Genomic DNA, 10,000 nt, shown 5'->3' with positions numbered 1-10,000 from the left:
TTTATTCAAATTTGACTCATTTTGAAATCCCAAATGTTCTCGCTTTCACTTAATAAATTACAAACCTCGGAGACTGTTAATACTGAAAGTCATTTGCCATTATAATTCCTTCTATTTGCATAAAGAAAAAAAACAGCTGGTTAAAACTGCCTGAAATTTTGTGCCGTGTTTTAAGGCGTCTGCTTTTTAAATCAAGATAAAAAGTGAGGGTCAAAGAAACAAATGAGAAAAATAAAAATATTTGCACCTGTAAATGAGGCTTTAAGGGCCATTTAAGTGTTTTTTTTTAGTCATTTTAACTAAAAATCTGTTTATTTTAACAGCCATAGCCTCCCTTTGTCTTCTTATAATAAATTTCCTTTGTGAAAAGCATCTATTATTGAGGTAATTCAGGTATTCTGGAGAAGTTCTGCTGATTTAAATCTCTTCTTGTTATCTCTGACTCTGGGATGTTGACCTCTGGCTCTGTGAAAACAGAATATCTGCTTCTTCTTATTATTATTGAAGATGATTTTTTTTCTGGCCCTGACTGGATGTTTACTATTTGACTTCAGAGCCCATTCATGTCCAAACACTATCATGTTATTGTTTGCCATCTTGAAAAGTTAGTCAGTTGCAGATGAACATCTGCATCTCATTTTCTGGGGGTTTGTGCAGTGGTTCATGAGATATTTTGCTAACAGACAAACATGTCCAATGAGTAGCACCTGGAGTATGTGTTGTGAATGACTCTCAGCTACTACCACACCAAATTTGAGCACAGTATCTATAAAACTGACTGAGTTGGAGCTATTTTTGTGACAGGGACCATTTTGAATTGGGTTGGCTCCAAATGTTTATCAGTTGTTGAGGAGCATCCAGTAATTATTTCCTGAAAGTGGCATTGACTCCATATAGTTATTGGCTAAATTTGACTCAAAGAGCGTTCAGAATTGGTGAGAAATTATCCTAAAATTTGTCCAGAGGCACAGGCTCTGACAAAAAACATTATCATCCGCCTGTGCCTTTCAGCAGCAGGCGATAACTACAAATTTTAGTTCTTTAAACAGAGAAAGTGTTCACATTAGTGCCCGCAGCAAATCATTTTTCCATGTGTGTTTTTATTGGACCCCACTGGCATGGTGGCAGTGTGATGTGTGTGATCTTGCTTTTTGTTTCAGAGTCGATGGAGGTTTGAGGGGTGGGGGTGTTCGGCACAGGGGAAATAAGCCGATGCTTGCCAGGAAATCAGCCCCCTTTTTTTTTTTTGCCCCCTCTGTTTTCACTCACCGCCCCCAACCCCCAGCAGCCACCCTCGCCTTCTCTTTGATGCATCTATTGTGCAAAGATGCACCTCTAGCTGTGGGAGGCTGCATCCCAACAAAACGCACGAGAGCGGCGATGCATGAGCGAAGAAGCTCCGTATTTAACTGTTAAATAGAAAAACATGAACATTTAATAAGTTAGTTATTCCAACTTACTAAAGAGAGCTTAAAGTATTTGAGTCAAATACTTTGGAAATAGCAGAGTATATATATAAATATATATATTTATTCTTAAAACATGTCAGAGTCTTAAACAGAATTTTAAAGTTGCTGTGCATTGACATGTTTCGAGTGCATGCATAATGAGCTGTATGTGCTTGCCGCAACAATTTTCTTTGATCTACAGCTATTTATAAATGTGGGATTTGTGACACGCGCGCACCCCTGCAGACAGACAGAGGTGCATTGTGGGGGAGGCGCGCTGGCATGATCAGCGCCGTGCCTTTTTGATAGAAAAGAATAAAGATGAAACGAGACATGTTGGGTGTTGTCACGTAAAAGTCGTCACTTTCTCAGAAAGAGTAGCAGCTTTAATTTTTTAATTTCTTAGTTGTTTTGTTTTACAAATTCATTTTCTGATTTAAACTTTCCTTGGTGTGAAAGTAAAATAAAATTATATTTTAGAAAGAAAATCTTTAATCAGTTAATTGGTATAAAGGAAAATCTGATTCAGCTGTATCAGATGCACCAACATCCTTCAGAATTAGACATTTTATTGTTTTAAAACAGCCAATCAGATGCAGTCTTGTTGTCTCCGACTCTCTTGTTTGGCCCTTTAGGGTTTCCTCGGTTTATTGACCTCTCAGTTTTTAAGAAGGTGTTAAACAGCCGCAGAAAACATCGGGGAGGATGAACAGAAAGTGTGAGAGGAGAGCAGAAATGTGTGTGGCAGGAGAGAATATGAGATCAGTAATCTGCTGAGTCATCATGACTGGTCTCATGATGATCGCTCAGTGGCAACAATAGCCTCTCTTTATCACACACAAACAGATACACAGGTCTAGGAGATGAGAGCGAGGCCAACACACACGCATGCACACACACAAAGCGTGTCATTGAAAGCTTGTGGAGATGCTCATCTGTGGAGCAGCGCGCTCTAAGGACTGATCTCATCTTTTGCACTTCCACATTCGCTCTTTGTTGACCTCTGGTTCACACTTCTGACTCCATCCTTTTGTTTCTTGTTTCCACTTTGACACAAAAGCATCCCTTTTTTTCTTATTCGGTTCATTTTTCTTTTTCCATTTTATCCACCATAGGTGTGTGGGTTACACCAGTTTTACTACTTCTCTTTGCTAAGGTGTGGGTGCGTATTTCAGAAGGGTTGTAACGGTTAGTTTCCCTCTGGAGTCCTTCCCACAAATTTTACCACTTCCTCTTCTATCACGCTTCATTTCATTCCTATTGGCCTGAAGCCAGCCAATGAGAGCTCAAGAGCACGAAGGTTGTGGGCACTGTAAGTGAAAACACAAGGAAACAGGAAGTCAGGGAAATTCTAAGAAACGTTTGTCATTTTCACTCATGCAATCGTACACAGATGCAAAAATCTACTACAATGCTCCCTCAACAGTGCCACAGTGCTAGATTTAGATTTAATTTGTCTCCGGCCGTCTTGGTAGGTATTAATTTGTAATAAGCATGATTATACTAATCTAAAAAATGACTGTTTCTTAACACATTGGTTTAATTTATTGTGGTTTCCTCTGTTAGATGTTTTATGCTTTATGCTCTCCTGTGTTTCCATAGGTTTGTGCAGAAGAGCAAGGCTCTTGTGGCATGACGACGCCTAACAAAGTAAATAAAGCCTTAAAGGTAAAAGTGTGTTTTTAGTAGAATTTTCTCTATTTTGGTTTGATGGTTTACCCCTGATCCACTGCCCTCCCTCTTTTCTTTTCTCCCAGGTGAAGCGGGAGCCAGGCGAAAATGGCACCAGCCTCACGGACGAGGAGCTGGTGACCATGTCGGTACGCGAGCTGAACCAGCACCTCCGAGGGCTCTCCAAGGAAGAGATCCTCCAACTGAAGCAGAGGAGGCGCACTCTGAAGAACCGGGGCTACGCTGCCAGCTGCCGGGTGAAGCGAGTCACCCAGAAGGAGGAGCTGGAGAAGCAGAAGGCTCAGCTGCAGCAGGAGGTGGACAAACTGGCCAATGAGAATGCGTCGATGCGCATCGAGCTGGACGCTCTGAGGTCTAAGTACGAGGCGTTGCAGACCTTCGCCAGGACTGTGGCACGGAGCCCGACTGTCGGGGTTGGGGTGAGGGCTGGAGGGGGAGGAGGAGGAGGAGGGGGAGGGGTGGCATCGTCAGTCATTGGTCCGCTCATACCGGGGAAGGTAGCGACGGCGACGAGCGTGATTACAATAGTCAAGTCGAAGACGGATGCACGGTCTTGAGGCGAAGAGCGAGAGATGAAGGTGGAACAGGATGGAGTTCAGCTGCATCAGAGTAATCCTCCCTCTCCTCCACCTGCACCGACTTCAAACAGCTGGGTTGTGTCGCATCAGCGTGTTTTCATCACCAGTGTCAGATCAGTGCAGTTGAAGTGAGGAAGGAAGCGGAGGAGGATTATTCAGTCTATAAAGAAGCCTCTGGTCAGGGTTTGATCCTTGAGTACAGAACAAATCCACAGGGTCTCTACGACCAGGGGATCAATGCAAAAGAATTGGTGAACTTGAATTTGTGTCACGAGGATATAACTAATTATTCTAAATGTCCCAAAACCCTGAACTAAAAAAAATAAAAGATAAAAGCCAAGTTCTCCAATGTTAAACATTTGCACATGAGGCTTAAATTGAGCACCTTAACTAAAAACTCTAAATTATTTATTTGGTACGTATCAGAATCAACAAGATTTCTTTACAGCTTACTGACAGAAAATATTAAATCTGCTTAGTGAAAGATTTATGTAACCTACAGATTACAATAACTGCACTGCAGCTCCATCTTGTTCCACCTTGCACAAGAACTTTTTCAGAAAAGTACTATAGAAAAATCTATATTATACAATGGTGGTAACTGTATTTCTACTGTTTTGTACTGTGTTGTCATTCACATGAGGTCCAAAGTGTATTCTCTGTGTGTGAATTGTTATATATCAGGAATTCTGTGAAATTCTGTGCCGCGTGTTTGTTCTGGTATCGCTATATTTAGTTAGCTGTACTTTTTTCTAAGGTCTCCTCACTTTTGATGTGCGACTATTTTTCTCGCTCAGCTATTCTTTCTCTGTCCTTCCTTCCTTTTTTTTTTTCTTTTTCCAATTCCAACTGGCTTCCAATAAGACATGCAGTACTTCCTGGATTTATCAGAAAGACGTGTGCAAAGCAATTAAGTTTAACCAAAAAGGAGAAAGAGGAAAAAACGTGCACAATTTATTTTTTAAAAAAAAGGTAATTTCAGCATGTGAACATTTCCAGGAAAATTGGCTTTTGAACACTTGATCTGAAAGTTGTTTTCTAAGTTTCACCAAACATGAAATTTGGAAGGGCAAGTGCCTTGGTCTTCTAATGATATGCATCAAGAAGGAAGTCAAGACAAAGCGAGGAAGGATTGTGGCGATTCAGTGCAGGTGTAAATCAGGTTGTAACAGCAGTTAACTCGCTGTGCGTTATTGTTTGAGCTGTGTAGTAGCCATCAGGACCGAAAATACTAATAACACTCATTTATGTGACTGAAGTTCATTTTAAAAACAAGGAATCTAAAAACCAGAAACACTCATTTATCTTTATTGTTATACGCAGAAGATGCATTGGGGAGAAGTCCATAAATCTGTTTGATCTTTACTCGAGTCATGTTGTAATAAATTTATTTTGCTAAAAAAATGAAGGTTACAGCTATTGGGGATCTTCCATTTATCTATTAATTTTCTTCCGCTTATTCGTGGTTGGGTTGTTGGACAACAGATCCAGGAAGGATTCCCAGACATCCCTCGACCCGGCCACAGTCTCCTACTGGGGGATCCCAAGGTGTTCCCAGGCCGGAAATAATATAAGATCCCTCCGATGAGTTTTGGGTCCTTTCCCATTGGGAAGTGCCTGGAAAACATCCGAAGGGTAGCATCCTAATCAGGAGCAGCGGCTCTACTCCGAGCTCCCCCCAGATGATGGAGCTCCTCACCTTATCTCTAAGGCTGAGCCTGACTCTACCGAGGAAGCTCCGTATCTCGTTCTTTCTGTCATGATCCACATCTCATGACCATAGGTGAAGGTTGGAACGTGGACAGACCAGTAAATTGAAAGCTTTGCCTTTTGGCTTGGCTTTTCCTTCACCACGACAGACCGGAGCAGTGCCCTCATTACTGTGAACGAGGCTCCAGTTTGTCCATCCATCTCCCCCTCCATCCTACCATCACTCACGAGAAAAACACTTGAATACTTGAACTCCTCCGCTTGAGGCAAAGACTCGCCCTCAACGTGGAGTGAGTGTTCCACCTTCTCTCCAGTGGAGAACCATGATCTCAGACTTTACCGGCGCTGACTCTCATCCCAGCTGCAAACCCTTTCAGAGCACGCTGAAGGTCACGGTCTGAAGACGCCAGCAGAACCACATTATCTGCAAAGAGCATAGATGAGACCCTGGGGTTCCTCCGGGGATCTTTTGGCCTGAAATCAGATTGATTTACGCTGTGTTCTTTTCGCTTTTAACCACCAAGCTCACATTTCACATTCAGATCTGGTGTCTGACAGAGGAATCGGCTAACTTAAAGAATTTCCAGTCACACAAACGAGCTGTAATTTCTCCCTGGTTTACCATAAAGCGGTCCTTCGTGGTGTTCTTTACTCAAAGAGTCTATGTAAAGTGGAGTCTGTAATTTTATAAAAACAAGTATCTTTGCATCGTTTGTAACGACATGTAAAAAAGGTATTACAAAATCTGTTTGATATACAGTATCTCTCTCTATTTTGCAATTGTACCAAAAGTGGCTTAACTACTGAATAGCTTTGTTTTTTCTTTAGTGACTGTAGGCAGTGTGTGTAACGGTGGAGTAGCGCGTGGTGTGCTGTATAGGTATATGACGAGGTGATATAACGTTAACTATTTTGTGGATATGACTTTGATATGTGTTTGATTTGGGGCCGAAGTGGATGATGACAGAATGGGTAACTGCACTCTTTTCTCTAATCATGTAATCTTCGTCCTCACGGCCCGTCATTTAGCTCCCACACGTCAGGCCCGTCAAATGGGTTTGTTTTTTTTTTCTAAACTGCACTTACGAGGTACGAATTCAAAGAACTTCGCTTCTGATCACCTGTTTGACATATTTCTAAGCAGACCGTCTTTGTATTTGGTCGGTTGTTGCAGATAAAATCACTGAGGTGAGAACATGTTTTGGTTACCCTCGCTGACGTCGTGATCTTGTGTATTCAGGTCATCTGTTTAAGGTAACAAAAACAATCAAGAACTCAGTGATAGGGCTTTACGGCTGCATCACACCCACTCCTTCAGTAAGTTATTTTTGTCGTGCGCGACAAAGATGTTTTTGTTTTTGCTGTGCACATTTTATGTATATTTAATGTTGTTCTTGTGTTTGTTTTTTGAGCTGTTTTTAGAAGTGTCAGGGAAGTGAAATAACATTTTGTAAACTCTGTGTGGTGTTTTATAAAGTTAAAAAAAGTATATTCAGCTATTTAACGACCTGTCTGTCAGAGTGAGGTTTACCTTTTGAGTACAATTGTCTCAAACATCTCTTTTTTATGTTTGATTTAAACCAGATGTTCTAATGAAACAGAAACAAATGAGTCAGTCAAACCCATCATCGCCGTGGGAACACGTTTTAGTCGGAGGTGAATATGTTTAAATTTTTGACCCTGAACACCTGTATGAAGAATATCATGACACCAAATACAGGCAGTGAAATGCACACTCCATGCATGTTGTCGTATTTGAGTGTAGAAATTAAAAATATGCTGTAATTGTCATAAGGCATGGAGACAGAGGCGAACCCAAGATGCAGACTGATCCTTTCAAAACAAAAACTGATTTATTAAAATAACAAAACTAGAAAACAAAACGCTGACGTGGCAGCAAAAAACAACTAGTACGAAGACCAAACAAAGGAACTGGGCATGGCAGGGTAGGGCAAGGAGCAGAACATGAAAACACAACAACAACAACAATGATCCAGCGGGGTGGTGGAGAAAATGACCAGGTTATATGCACAGGGGATAATTATGGGAAGTGGGCACAGGTGAGTGATTACAATGACTTACAGGTGGAGATGGGCGTGGCAGATAATCAAGGGCAAAAGAGTGACTGGGGAGGAGTGAATAGTGACAGCAAACATGAACAAACAGAAAACCAGAAACAAAACAGAAGCTTACACAAATACCAATAACCATGACAGTAATGTCTATAAAACAGCAATCATGACCTTTTTGTAGCTTTTTGGCAATTGTTAAATTTTGCTCACAGATAAACAAGAACAGGTTCATAAAACTCAATGTTAGTATTATTTTATGAAGTATTTGGATGTTCAAGTCCTCCGACATTCATCATGCAGCACCTGATGCGTCCCTACTTCCCATGGCCTTGAAACTACCACTTTTTTTTTTTTTCCCCACTTTCACTTAAACTGGGTTGACTGTCCCAACACTGAGCAGTTATTAAGATGAGCAACGTTGTCGTCGCCTGGGCAGAACATTAATATCAAACAGAGTTTAAACACTGAACAAAGACTGAGGAATTTCTCCTTAATCTTTAAATAAATAACCGCTCGCATGTTCAGGCAAGCGTGAACCAAGACGGAACTAATGTATCAGTCATTTTCTTTCAGCTACAAGCAGATTTCAACATCGCACTCAGCGCTCACGTATTTCCTGGTTCGAAAGAAATCCCATTGTTTGATTTTCTGCCAAATTCCTTGTTTTTCCCTGTTCTATCTGTGTGTTACTAATGTCTGTTAAATGTTTATTTTTTTCTTGTTTTCATTAGAAAATATGGTAAAAAAAAAAAAAAAAGAAAAAGAAAGAAATGCATCTAGATTGTGTCAAACCGTACAAACTGATCAGACCTCCAGTTTTAAAAAAAGATAAATACCTTAACTGTGTCAGCATGGTGGCTGCTGTTTAAATGGACATGTTTAATTATGCAAACTGCGCAGAGCAAAAGCAAAACTCCCTTCCTTGTGGGAGAGGTTTGCTTTTAAATGCAGGTGATGTGGAGAGGTCAAAGAGCATTTTGGGTGCGATTGTAAGTGCAGCGTCGGCTCCCTCTGTTTAAATTTGGCCTCTGTGTTGTGGCTTTTACTCAAGTTTACCTGCTTTACTGTGACACATGAAATCACCGAATATATTCCTGTTCTTTTCCAACTGAGAGGAAGACACAATGAACCTGACGCCTCCGGGCGAGCTGAGAATTTCTGTCTTCCAGACGTGATTTAGACAAATGAGGTTAAATATTACTGAAGTTTTAATCCCGGTTTTCACTCGGCAGACACGGTCAGCTGACAGCACCAACCTTCAGCGATAATCAGGCAGGGCGGCGTGGGGGCTTTTCATAACGCCGTTTATGAGCTGTAAGACACGCCGACCTTATTTTCCGCAGCATGTTCTGGGGTCATGACCTCCTTACGATAAGGCATTTCATCACAAACCAGCTCGACCACTCATACTCAAGAGCTATAAATAATTTACAGAGGCTCAGAAAGAGGTGGTGGAGTCACATCTGATAAAGCTTCTAACCACCCCACGCACTCCATCCTCTTTCACAAAAGGCTGCACGAGGTAAACTCCGCGGCCTACCAAGCCCTTCCTCAAAGCATCCACTTCTTCTAGAAGACGCAAATCATTAACTTCTTATCTTGCTGCTTGGCCAATCAGTATGTAGACGTTCGGTTGTTTTCCCTGTCTAGTGAATCACGCCATTGGACTCTAAAAGCCCTTTCACCCACCGCGGATCTAGATCGATGAAAGTAAATGAACCAAGGATTCCTTTGATCGTCCGTTTGGTGTTTTCGTCAATAATAATGTGGGTTTTGCCTCCTGAGTTACCTCATCTGCCGCCGTGTCTTCCTCTCTCGCTGCCCCACGTCAGTCGTACAACAAGTAGCGAAAGTACTTTGACACAGATTTCAGGTATTTTGTTTCTTTCTCAAATTTTTTGCCCCTGACAGATGGTTCTAGTCACCCGTCTACGAGCTGGTGGGACTTTAATGTTTCTAAAAGTGGTCGGTTTGAAGCTATACAGAAGTAGTGAGTTTGTGTGAATTCGGTGTAACCTTTTCAGAGAAGCCCTTGTAATAAAAAATTCTGTGTTTTGTAATATTTCTGTATTGATTTATACAGTACAAAGGTACTGGCGATGAAGGGGAAAAACCTTAAAATGTGACGGTCTTTGTAGGTATTTATCTTCAATTAAATTATTGTCCTTCTGTTGCAGTTTGTAGATAGTAATGATGAAGGTATTGGTAATCCTGAAATTAACTGCTTCATCATCTGTCCCACGCATCTTTTAATTTATTGATGTATATAGTGTACGTTTGTTGATAAACAGCTTACTTTATTTTGTATATGACCAATAAACATGTTTTAAAAAGCAATAACCTGTGTGTTTTATATACAGGTGCTGGTCATAAAATTAGAATATCATGAAAAAGTAGATTGATTTCAGTAATTCCATTTAAAAAGTGAAACTTGTATATTATATTCATACATTACATACAAACTCATATATTTCAAATGTTTATTTCATTTAATTTTGAT

The 10,000-nt window shown here is 40.9% G+C and overlaps 1 protein-coding gene across 3 annotated transcripts in view; it reads left to right on the top strand.

The window, feature by feature from the left end:
* The window catches only part of mafgb (v-maf avian musculoaponeurotic fibrosarcoma oncogene homolog Gb), a 19,060-nt gene extending 9,227 nt beyond the window's left edge, over window positions 1-9,833 (top strand). For 2 of the 3 annotated variants that reach the window (XM_017417048.2, XM_017417049.3), the window contains exons 2-3: window positions 3,051-3,116; window positions 3,206-9,833. In XM_017417048.2, coding sequence (XP_017272537.1) covers window positions 3,081-3,116; window positions 3,206-3,697 — 528 coding nt within the window. In that variant the 5' untranslated portion in view covers window positions 3,051-3,080 and the 3' untranslated portion in view covers window positions 3,698-9,833. Of the gene's footprint in view, window positions 1-1,506; window positions 2,920-3,050; window positions 3,117-3,205 lie in introns of those variants that run through there. The other variant, XM_017417047.3, reaches the window with a different exon arrangement.
* The last annotated feature ends 167 nt before the right edge of the window (window positions 9,834-10,000 follow it).

The sequence above is a fragment of the Kryptolebias marmoratus genome, linkage group LG3 (assembly GCF_001649575.2).
Source record: "Kryptolebias marmoratus isolate JLee-2015 linkage group LG3, ASM164957v2, whole genome shotgun sequence".
Classification (NCBI taxonomy): Eukaryota; Metazoa; Chordata; class Actinopteri; order Cyprinodontiformes; family Rivulidae; genus Kryptolebias; species Kryptolebias marmoratus.
This window is presented reverse-complemented; position numbering and strand designations above follow the sequence as displayed.